This window comes from Orcinus orca, chromosome 8 (genome assembly GCF_937001465.1).
Source record: "Orcinus orca chromosome 8, mOrcOrc1.1, whole genome shotgun sequence".
NCBI classification, from domain to species: domain Eukaryota; kingdom Metazoa; phylum Chordata; class Mammalia; order Artiodactyla; family Delphinidae; genus Orcinus; species Orcinus orca.
In genome coordinates, this window is record NC_064566.1 from 47,232,918 (window position 1) to 47,244,944 (window position 12,027).

The following is a 12,027-nucleotide window of genomic DNA, read 5'->3' on the forward strand; positions in this document are numbered from 1 at the left end:
GCTGTTGAACTACAGAAGGAAGACACAAGACTATAGCTGGTACTCTTAAGGCAAAAATCAGCAAAACTAAACTTTGCTATTTAGAAGTCAGCCCAATGGAAGTCAGGATGGTGGTCACCCTTGTGTCAGGGGCGGTGGCAAGGAGGGTTTCTGATTATAAGAGTGTATTCACTTTGTGAAAATTCACCAAACTCTTCACTTATGACTTGTGAATTTTTTTCCTATGCAGGTTATACTTCAATAAAAAGTACTAGAAAAACAAACAAAAAAGATGGGCAAATGACTTGAATAGATATTTCTCCAAAGAAGATATACAGATAGCCAATAGGCACATAAAAAGATGCTCAACGTCATTAGTCATTAGGAAAATGCAAATCAAAACCACAACAAGAAACCATTTCACTCATCCTAGGATGGCTATAATAATAATAATAAATAAATAAGTGTATATATATATATATATATATATATATATATATTTTTTTTTTTTTTTTTTTTTTTGCGGTACATGGGCCCCTCACTGTTGTGGCCTCTCCCGTTGCAGAGCACAGGCTCCGGACGCGCAGGCTCAGCGGCCATGGCTCACGGGCCCAGCCACTCCGCGGCATGTGGGATCCTCCCGGACCGGGGCATGAACCCGTGTCCCCTGCATCGGCAGGCAGGCAGACTCTCAACCACTGCGTCACCAGGGAAGCCCCTCATAATATTTTTTAAAACAGAAAATAACCACTGTTGGCGAGGATCTGGAGGAATGGGAATCCTCATATACTGCTGGTAGGAATGTAAAGTGGTGCAGTCACTGTGAAAAGCAGTTTGGTGGTTCTTCAAAAAGCTAAACATAGGGCTTCCCTAGTGGCACAGTGGTTAAGAATCTGCCTGCCAATGCCCGGGACATGGGTTCGAGCCCTGGTCCAGGAAGATCTCACATGCCACGGAGCAACTAAGCCCATGCGCCACAACTACTGAGCCTGCGTGCCACAACTACTGAAGCCCACGCGCCTAGAGCCCGTGCTCCGCAACAAGAGAAGCCACCGCAATGAGAAGTCTGCGCATCGCAATGAAGAGTAGCCCCCACTCGCCACAACTAGAGAAAGCCAGCACCCAGCAACGAAGACACAATGCGGCCAAAAATAAATAAATTAAATAAATAAATTTATAGAAAAAAAAGCTAAACATAGAATTATCATATGATTGGGCAATTCCATTCCTAGGTATATATCCAAAAGATCTGAAAACAGGGACTGAAACAAAAACTCGCACACCAATGTTCACAGCAGCATTTTCACAGTAGCCAAAATGTGGAGACAGCCCAAGGGTCCATCAACAGATTAATGGATAAACAAACGTGGTATATGCATACAATGGAATATTGTTCAGTCAAAAAAGGAATGAAGTTCTCATACATGCTACAGCATGGATGAACCTTGAATACATTATCCTAAGTGAACTAAGCAAGAGACAAAGAAAAAAATATTGTATGATTCCACTTATATACAATATCTAGAATAGGCAAATTCATAGAGACAGAAAGTAAATTAGTGGTTACCAGATGCTGAGAGGAGAGGTAATGAGGAGTTTTTTGTTAATGAGCACAAAGTTTTTGTTTGGGGTGATGAAAAGTTTCAGAAATCTACAGTGGTGATGGTTACACAAAATTGTGACCACACAGAAAAAAACTGTACTGCTAAACCCTAAGAACGAAACTTGGAATTGAATTTTTAAAATGTCATTTACAATTTCATTGAAAAATATACAATACTTAGGGATAAGTCTTCCAAAACAGGTTAAAGACTTGTGCTCTGAAAACTACAAAATATGCCTGAGAGAAATTAAAGATGATCTAAATAAACAGAAAGATATATCATTTTCCTAGGTCATCAGAAGGCTCAATATTAATGAGTCAAATCTCCCCCAATTCATCTATAATTCTAATCAAAATCCCATTAGGCGTATTGTTTCGTTTCATTTTGTTTTTTGCAGAACTTGAAAATCTCATTGTAAAATTAATGTGAAATTTAAAAGGACCCAGAATAGCCAAAACTTTGAAAAAGAAGAACATCCTGGTATCTCCAGGGCCTGGGTGAAAGGGCCTCTCCAAATCGTCCCTTTCATCTTGTTTTGACTCCACACTCACCAAAAAACCTCCAAATTTTATTTGCCATGTAGCTTGATTCTGGGTTGGGGATGAGTCCCAGGCAGGACCACAAACACTGTAATAACTGGAAAGAGATCTTCACAACTGTGGAGTAATAAATGAGTACTGTGGTTTGAAAAAGAAAAAGAAGAAGAAAAAGAACAAAGTTGAAGGTCCTAAACTACTTGGTTTCAAGACTTATTATAAAGTTGTAGTAATCAAGACAGTGTGATATTGGCATCAAGAAAGACAAGATCAATGGAACAGAATAGAGAGTATAGAAATAAATATAAGGATAAGGGATAAAGGTGCAAAAAGAGTAAAGTCCTTTCAGCGAATGGTGATGGAACAATTGGATATTCATTTTAAAAAATGAACTTCATACCATATACAAAAGTTAACTCAAGATGGAGCACAGACCTAAAATGTTAAACCTAAAATTAGAAAATTCCTAGGAGAAAATCTCTGTCATCTTCAGTTAGGCAATGATTTCTCAGCTATGACACCAGAAGCACAATCCGTAAAAGAAGAAACTGATAAATTGAACTGCATCGAAAGTAAAACTTCTGCTCTTCAAAATACATAAGAGAATGAAAAAAAAAAAAAAGCCACAGACTTGGAGGAAATATTTGCAAGTCACTTATCTCAGGGGTCCCCAACCCCTGGGCTGCGGACTGGTACTGGTCTGAAGCCTGTTAGGAACTGGGCTGCACAGCAGGAGGTGAGCGGGTGAGCGAGCGAGCGAGCGAGCGAGCGAGCGAAGCTTCATCTGCCGCTCCCCGTAGCTCCCCGTCACTCCCCGTTGCTCCCTATCGCTTGCATTATCGCCCAAACCATTCCCCAGCCCCTACCCCCGTGAAAAAATTGTCTTCCACAAAACCGGTCCCTGGTGCCAAAAAAGGTTGGGGACCACTTACTTATCTGATAAAGGACATGTATCCAGAATATGCAAAGAACTCTCAAAATTCAATAATAAGGAAACAACCCAATTTAAAAAATGGGAAAAAAGATTTTAACAGACACTTCACCAAAGAAAATATATGGATGGCAAATAAGCACGTGGAAAGATGCTCAGTATCATTAGTCATTAAAGAAATGCAAATTAAAATTACCATGAGATACCACTACATACCTATTAGAATGGCTAAAATTAAAGAGACTGACCCTACCAAGTTTGCGAAAGGATGTGGAGGAATTGGGACTCCCATACGCTGCTCGTGGGAATGTAAAATGGTACAACCACTTTGGAAAAGTTGCACAGTTCCTTAAAAAGTTAAATGTACACCTACCAAATGATCTTGCCAGTCTGCTCCTAGGTATTTACCAAAGAGAAATAAAAACACATGTACATACAAAGACTTGTATAGGGATAGTCACAAAGTTTTAGTTGTAATAGCCAAAAAGTGGAAACAACCCAAGTAAATGGATAAACAAAACATGGTATCCCCATATAATGGAATACTACTCAGGAATAAAAAGAAATGAACTACAGATTCAGGCAAGAACATGGAAGAATATCAAAATAACTGTGTGAAAGAAACCAGACCAAAGAAGAGCACCTGCTGAATGTTTCCCATTATACGAAATTCTAGGAAACGCAAAGAAATCAGACCAGTGGTTCCCTGAGGATGGGGGGAGTGTGGGATGACGGGGGTAGTAGAAAGGAAGTATTATAAAGCGGTACGAGGAAACATTGGCCTCCTTGTTGTTCCCAAATATACACTAGGCCCACTCCTACACCGGGACCTTTTCACTTGCTTTTCCCCTTCCATGGAACATTCTTCCCCATTAGCCACATGACTCACTCCCTGGCTTTTTTCAGGTGTCTGCTGAAATAGCACCTTATCAGAAAGAGTTTCCCTGATCACACTATATACTACAGCCTATTCACCAGCACCCCAACTTGCAGGTAGTCAGACTCTGTCCTTCTTATTCTGCTTTATTTTTCTTCTTTACACTTACCATATCATATTTCACTTAGCACTGATATATATATATATGTGTGTGTGTGTATGTAGATGTGTGTGTGTGTGTACATATACATATAATATTTTGGTCTATGTTTATCTCCCCACACTAGACAGTAGGAACTTTGGGACCAGGCACTTTGCTTTGTTCACTGCTCTGTCTCCCATGCCTAAAATGTTGTCTGGAAGTTAGGAGGTGCACAATAAATACATATTAAATGAATGGACCCCCTCAAGAGGCAGGTACAATTATTATTATCTTTTTTTTGTAGATGGAGGTTAAGTCACTGGGCTAAAGTCACATAACCAATAATTGAGGAAGCTGGGCTTTGAAGTCAGGTCACTTTGACTCCAAAATTCAAGTTCTGAGCAATTGTACTACATGGTCTCAAAGTCTGGGAGATCAAACTGACAAACAGATAATCATACAACCGTGGAGCTAAAGTGACTAACAGTGGAAGTATAAATCAATTCCCTCCTTCTGGAAAACAATCTGGTAACGATCCCCAAATCTGAAACTAACAACCCCTCTTCTAATCAAATAATCAGACATGAGAAAAAAATGTTATACAAGGATGTTTATCATGGAATGGTTTCTAATAGCAAAGATTTGGAAACAACGAAAAGGTCCCCACAAGGGAGTGACTGAAGTGCAGTAGAAGTGATGCAGAGACAGGAAGTCGCAGAAGATCAAGCCGGATGTGATCAATTTTTCTCAAAGGCAATACCATTTGCTTAGAGTATGGGGGTGTGGAGTCAGGGTCAAGCAACAGGGGTCTTGAGTATGATGGTTTGGAGAGGCTGCTGTAGGGAATGGGAGTGAAGGTAACCCAGGAGAAATGAAAAGGTTGAGAGATGATGGAGATGTCCCAGCTGCAGACGAAGACCATGAAAGTAAGGACAACCTGCATAGCTGTGTAGTTTTGTGATATAGTGTTTTGGTGCCACAATAAGAAAAGGGAGTGGAGAGTCTAACACTGATAAATGCAGGGCTGGGGTGGCAGCGAGCTTATGTGAGGAAATACAAAGTGATGATAGTGAGTGAGTTAACTGATCTCTCATGTGGTCCAGGCTGGGAAGGGAAGAGAGGCCCGGAAAAGGCTGGCAGGCCAGGAGAAAATGCACAGATGAAGGCACTGGATGACCCTATAGCGTCATCCCAGAGCATGGGATGCTCATGTGAATGATATCAGAAGTGAAGCAATTCCAGGTATCAACATCTAGGAGTTTATCCTGTAAATAACTGAAGAGAAGTCTCTAGAATGGGAAGATCCAGAAATTAGAAGGAGTGCTAATCATTTACATGGACCCTGAAACTTTGGGGGATAATGACTGGGGCTTGAGTAGAGAGAAGATGGTTAGCCAAGTGCCAAGCTGTTGAGAACACCTGGACTTAATGACACTTTGTGTCAGTCATTTTGGATACATTGTTTCATTTTATCTTCATAATAATCAGTGGTATAGATAAGAATAGACAGATGAAATGACTAGACTTGGAAAGTTCAAGGTCAATGTCAAAGTCTTGAAGTGTTCATTTGACTATCAGGATGCTAAATAGAGAATATAGAGTTATCAGTGAAGGGTCTCATTTTGAACATGTTGAGTTAGATGTGTTTGTGGACTCCCTATTGGGTTGGCCAAAGAGTTAATTCAGGTTTTTCTGTAAGATGCTACGGAAAAACCCAAACGAACTTTTTGGCCGACTCATATACATGGAGAGGTCTACAGGCATGTAGAGATGTAGGGCTAAGGCTCAACAGAAAGATTGGGGTTGGCCTCTTGCCTTCCAAGATGGCGCACACTCTGTCTGTGGAGTGTGTATCTCCCTGAATAAACCTTCTTTCACTTTACTATGTCTTGCTCTTGAATTCTTGCCTGCACAAAGCCAAGAACCCACACTGGGCGGCCATCCCAGGGACTCAGACATGACTTGGGATGCGACCATCCTCTCGCACCCCACTCTCTTTCCTGCAACATCTTTTCTGGCACCCAATGCGGGGCCTCAAAGGCCATAATCTCGATCCGCCTATTGGGCTATGGCTCCCCTCTGAAGGGTGGCTGGGACTTACCCTGAGCCACGTAGATTCAAGCAGCCCGTTAAGGGGCAGCTGACGTCGCCTGCAGGACCTGGCGGAGACCAGTTCTCTGGCCGTGAAGAAGCGCACTGAGGCCAAGGCTTCTCCCCCTCAGTCTTTCTCATTCTCCTATTGCTCTATCTCTTTGGACTTGAAAAGATCCACCCAGACAACCACCAAACATCCAAATTAAGACTGCGCGGCAAGTAACTGACAACTTGGTTGGGTCTAAAGAACTCCTGCCAGGGGGCTTATCTGGTGGCGCAGTGGTTGAGACTCTGCCTGCCAATGCAGGGGACACGGGTTCGAGCCCTGGTCTGGGAGGATCCCACATGCCGCGGAGCAACTAGGTCCGTGAGCCACAACTACTGAGCCTGCGCGTCTGGAGACTGTGCTCCGCAACAGGAGAGGCTGCGATAGTGAGAGGCCCACACTCCGCGATGAAGAGTGGCCCCCGCTTGCCGCAACTAGAGAAAGCCCTCGCAGAGAAATGAAGACCCAGCACAGCCAAAAATTAAAAAATAAAATAAAATAAAGAACTCCTAAAAAGATTGGGGTTGAAGATATGGATTTCTATGTTAAAAAGCATTGAGCTGGACTTCCCTGGTGGCACAGTGGATAAAGATTGCTTGCCAATGCAGGGGACATGGGTTCAATCCCTGGTCCAGGAAGATCCCACACGCTGTGGAACAACTGAGCCCGTGTGCTGCAACTAAGGAGCCCGCCTGCCACAACTAAGACCCGGTGCAACCGCATAAATAAATAAATAAAGCATTGAGTTGATAACTGAGAATAAAATGGAATGGAACAGAATGGAAAAGAGGAGACGGCTTTGGCATGTGCTCACATTTGGACAGTAGGAACCAAGAGGAGGCAGCAATTTAAAAAATGTAGGCAGTATATTGTAATACATTGTAAAAATTGCCATGAATTCTCGGCCAGCTCCTCCCTTCAAGAGGTGAGGCTTATTTCTCTACCCTTTGACTTACTCTGGCCAATAACAATGTGGCAAAATGATGTTGTACAAGTTCTAAACCTAGGCCCCAAGAGGCCTTACAGCTTCTGCTCTCTCACTGGGAGCCCTTCTACCAGCATGTGAGCAAGCCTGAGCTATCCTGCTGGAAGATGGGAGGGCGGGCGGAGAGAGGCCCCAGATGGGCTAGTCTTCACAGCTGAGGCACCAGGTATGTGAGCCAGTGTAGCCAAGAAAAGCTGAGTGTGGCCCAGACCACAAAATCTACCCAGCTGAGCGCAGCCCAAATTGTGGATCCACAAAATCCTGGGCTAACTCAGTTATTATTTTAAGCCATTAAGTTTAGGAGTGATTTGTTCCACATAAATAGATAAATGATACTTAAATGGCCTCAGATGCTGAGGGGAGGGAATTCCCTGGCAGTCCAGTGGTTAGGGGTTGGCGCTTCCACAGCTGGGGGGCCTGGGTTCAATCCCTGGTCAGAGAACTAAGATCCCTCAAGCCAAGCAGCATGGTCAAAAACCCCAAAACAACAAATAAACAAAAAAAGAAGCAAAGGGGAAAACAGCTTAAATGAATAGGTTACACACAGCAGAGAGGTCAACTTCAATGGGAATGTGACGCAGAGTGCCTCCCAGGTTCAAAGATGTGGTAGAGACAGAGGCCAGAGAACAGGGTAGGAAAGTGAGGGTTAACTGTTACCAGTGGTTTACTCCTAGGGGTTGGAGTTGGGGGGCTGCAGAATCACTGAGTTTCACTTTTAATAACTGTGTACCATATGCATTTGTTGCTTGTATAATCTTTTTAACAGCTCTTTTGAAGACTGTGTAACTTTTTGAATAATTCAATACTTACGTTTTGAAAACTAAGTAGTAACTAGAAAACGGAGGTGGGCGGTATATATCAATGTTTCCAGCTGTATCAGAGTCATCTGGGAAGTTTTACACACATACTGATTCCAAGGTCCCATTCCTGGACAATCAGATTCAGTTAGTTTGGACCAAGGCGAGGGAAACTGTTTTCTTCTCACAGCTCCCGAAGTGTTAAGGTTGTCAGGGTGAGAAGGAAAGAGTTCTGAGGACAGAACCCCTGGAAATATCTATATTTAGGGGTCTAAAAAGGAGAACAATGATTTTCAAACTGAGTTTCTATGGAAAACCAGGGTTCCCAAGAGATATTTATAGTATTTATTAATAAAACAGAAATAGGTACCACTTATTACTATGTCCCAGGCAGAAGGCTAAGCCCTTTATATTTATTACCCCATCTAATACTCATGATACTTCCCCATTTTACAGACGAAGAAACAAGTCTATAGAGGAAAAGTAATTTGTTCAAGGTTAGCTAGGTGAAGTCAGGATTTGAATCCAGGCTGTCTAATTCCAGAGTCTTGCTACCTTTGTTTGTTTATGCAAGGGGAAAGAAAAGTTTAGTTACTATATAGAATTATCTCAATTTAAAAATGTCTTCCCATATGTGTTTTAGACCTTTGGTATATGCTACCATGTATTTCTACTAGAATCTAGACTGTGAGCTCCTGTGGGGGAAGGAATTCATGTAGTTTTATCTCCTTACCTCTAGGGCCCAGCACACAGTTTGCACTCAATACATGTTTGTTGATTAAGTGAATAAATGTGTGATTTAGGATCTGAACACAGGCTCGAAGGTTTCGTTGTTTTTTTTTTTAATATTTATTTATTTATTTATTTTTGTCTACGTTGGGTCTTCGTTGCTGCGCACAGGCTTTCTCTAGTTGTGGTGAGCAGGGGCTACTCTCCGTGGTGGTGCGCGGTCTTTTCATTGAGGTGGCTTCTCTTGTTGCGGAGCACGGGCTCTAGGCACGCGGGCTTCAGTAGTTGCGGCACGTCGGCTCAGTAGTTGTGCCTCGCAGGCTCTAGAGCGCAGGCTCAGTAGTTGTGATGCCCAGGCTTAGTTGCTCCGTGGCATGTGGGATCTTCCCTGACAAAGGCTCGAACCCGTGTCCCCTGCATTGGCAGGCGAATTCTTAACCACTGTGCCACCATGTAAGTCTTAGGTTTCATTCTTTTAAGGTTAATATTCCAATCGTTTTAGAGTTCCTCTCCATAGAGAGCACTGCTTTTCAAAAGAGCAAGTTCACTGGAATCGTGAGGCAGACTGCAGGCTGATTGCTAGGACTGTGCAATGAAGGGTTGATGAGGAAACAGAATCAAACTGATATTTTTCCTTAAAGAAGGCAATGAAAGCGAAGAAAGAGATGTGACCCAGGTGCACCCATCTTGCCGAGGGAGACGAGACAGATTCGAAAAGGTTTACAGGCTGAGGGGAGATGGCCAGTAAAGAGGGGAAGGTGAAGACGGAGAAGAGACATGGGGTCAGTGGGAGGCGAGACCCAGGGAGGGAGGGTAAGGAGGTGTCCCAGGGGAATTGGCCTGGGGCAGGAGGAACACCTGTTTCTCCGAATCTCTAAAACCAAGGGCTGTCAGAGATGCAGGAAGGTTTTAAGCTGAGGGAAGAGGAGGACGGCAGGAAGCAAGACTTCAGGGAGGTGAGAGCTGCCTGGCTAATGAAGTTTCTCTTCCAGCCCTCACCATTTAGGGTCATGGATCAGAACACTTAACTTCAGAATTCTGCAGACTGACATGGGTTACGGACTTTAACAACAACATCAAAAATCTATTTACTATCCTCATGACCTCATTTTAAAAAGAGGGGTGTTATTTAACACACCGAAAAAAGGTAGAAAAGACAACATCTCAGAATAAATCTACTCTGTGTTATGACCGACTCATTCCGTTGTCCTTCTTTTTCTCATTTCATCAGTAAGGATGGAGGATCCCTTCCTCCAGAACTAGTGCGTGGGGAGCGCTGCTCCAAACCGCCCACGCGCCGGCAGCCGCTTTGCATCCCCGCGAGGCTGGCACGGAGCCTGGCAACCCGGTGGGCGCCGGTGCCGCTCCTGGCTCCCCGACAGCCGGCCTCGGGCTGCCATCCACCTCCGCCCAGCAGGCAGCGACTCGCAGGTCCCGGACAGCGACCCAGGGCACTGTGCCCTGGGCTAGCCCTGTCCCCGCCGAGGGCCCCGCGGGGCGCAGACCCAGGCAGCGGCGGCGGTGCCAAGGGGGGGCGCGGCCTGGACTTGAGGGGAGCCCCTCCTCGCCCCATCCCGCCCCGCAGCCCCTCCAAGCTCTTTTGCGCTGTTCCAGAGACGATCGACACCCGCAGGATAGCCGGGGTGGGAATGGGGGAGGTGGGAGGTGGGAGCCCCCTCGCGGGTCCCAGTGCCCCGTTGCCCTCCTCTGACAGCTCTGCCCCGCGGATGTGAGGACACTGTCGCTCGGCTCCGGGTTCGGACATCTGAGGCTCTCGGTACCGATGTCCCGGACGCTCGAGGGTCCGAGTACACCCTGGGGGGTCTGGGCGTGAGTGCCCGCTCTCCTGCAAAAGTGCGAGCGTCGGAGGGCGCCCACGCAGGGACACGCGGAGGTCCTGGCGGAGCCCATCCTCCAGGCGCCCGCCCTACCTGTCGTAGCTCCAGCGGCTGTAAGACAGGGTCCGGTGGCTGCTGACTCCCTCCATCTCCGCCTCACGACTCTGCTTCGGGGTAAGCTGGCAGCGGCGGCAGCGGCGCGGGGCTCTGAGCTAGCTTGCTAGCTGCGGGCCCGGCCAAGGCGTGGGCGGAGGACTGTACCATTCGCCCCCACCCCCGGGGGGGTGACCCCCCCCTCCGGCTCTGCCAATGGCGTAGACGCGCGGGCTGCGGGGACCCGGGCCCGCGGGGGCCCCCTCCCCCGCGCTCGAGTCCCGCGGGGGCGCGGCTGCTGCAGCCTGGACTACTTATTTATTTATTTCGGATGTGTGCCCCACGTCGCCATAGCAACCGTTCCATCTTTTCCGGCTTCACTAGGGCACCGCTGTTTTCAAACCTTCCCGGGACCGGGACTACTTAAAGGCTTTCCTGTCTCCTGCTCGCGCAGGAGTCCGGGATAAACGCCCGATAACACAGACACCCTGGACGGAGATGCCCCTTCCTTTCCCATTCACCCCCTTCAACCTGCCACGGCCAAGTGCCCCCCTTCTCAGGAATGGGAATACCCATCCTAGAATTTCAAAGATTCCCGCCGTCTCCCCGCCCCCATCCCCCCAGCAGGGAAATCCTTTAACCACTGGAGTGCCCCCGTCCTAAAACTGTCGAGACTCAGCCGCCTCCTTACCCGAGTGAAAATCCACCTCTCCCTCTCTCTTCCCCCGCCAGATTCCCCTTGCATATTGTGGCCCCCTTGGGTTCCGAGGACCAAGCTCTGTAAACACTCCCATTCCAGGCCATCTCTTTCTGTTTGTTTTCCTTTGTGCTTTCCCTTCATTACTACCAAAAATCCTTTGGGGGGGAAAAAAATCCAGCTTTGTTGGCTTAACTTCATTTACGCCTGGCTGAGGGTGGCCCAGGGAGGAAGGTCTATGGGAGAGGGGTCCGCTGGGTGGGGCGGTCTGGGGTAAAGTGAGCCGGCCTGGCGGTCGGTCTGCCCTGCCCCTCTTTCCCTTCCCTTCCCCCACCCTGGGCTGCTGCCTGCGGGGATTTACAGGTATAATCTTATTGCCGAGGTCGCGGAAGCCTAAGAAGGGCCTTCCAGTGCCGCTATTGCGCGGTGGTTGCGCTAACACGCTGAGATCAAGGCCCGGGTGGAGGTTCCAAGGTTCCCTGGAGGTGGAGGGCAGGGCGGTAGGGCCTGAGCTACACTAATCCACGGATCAGGGTCAACTCCCATGGAACTAGCCTTACCTGTTAACCCTGTGGGTCACAGGACTTGCAACTGGCACAGCCTCTGTTACGTCCCTCTCACAAATGTGTTTTCGTTTGTCCCGAGCAGGTTTTTTTCTTTTTTTCATTAACAGCACAAA

General features: G+C 46.5%; 1 protein-coding gene across 3 annotated transcripts in view; it reads right to left on the bottom strand.

The window, feature by feature from the left end:
* The window catches only part of TUB (TUB bipartite transcription factor), an 89,181-nt gene extending 78,391 nt beyond the window's left edge, over positions 1 to 10,790 (bottom strand). The window contains exon 1 of one of the 3 annotated variants that reach the window (XM_049713978.1): positions 10,652 to 10,790. In XM_049713978.1, the coding sequence (XP_049569935.1) occupies positions 10,652 to 10,707 (56 nt within the window). In that variant the 5' untranslated portion in view covers positions 10,708 to 10,790. The remainder of the gene's footprint in view (positions 1 to 10,651) is intronic. The other 2 variants (XM_049713976.1, XM_049713977.1) reach the window with 2 other exon arrangements.
* Positions 10,791 to 12,027: the final 1,237 nt, after the last annotated feature.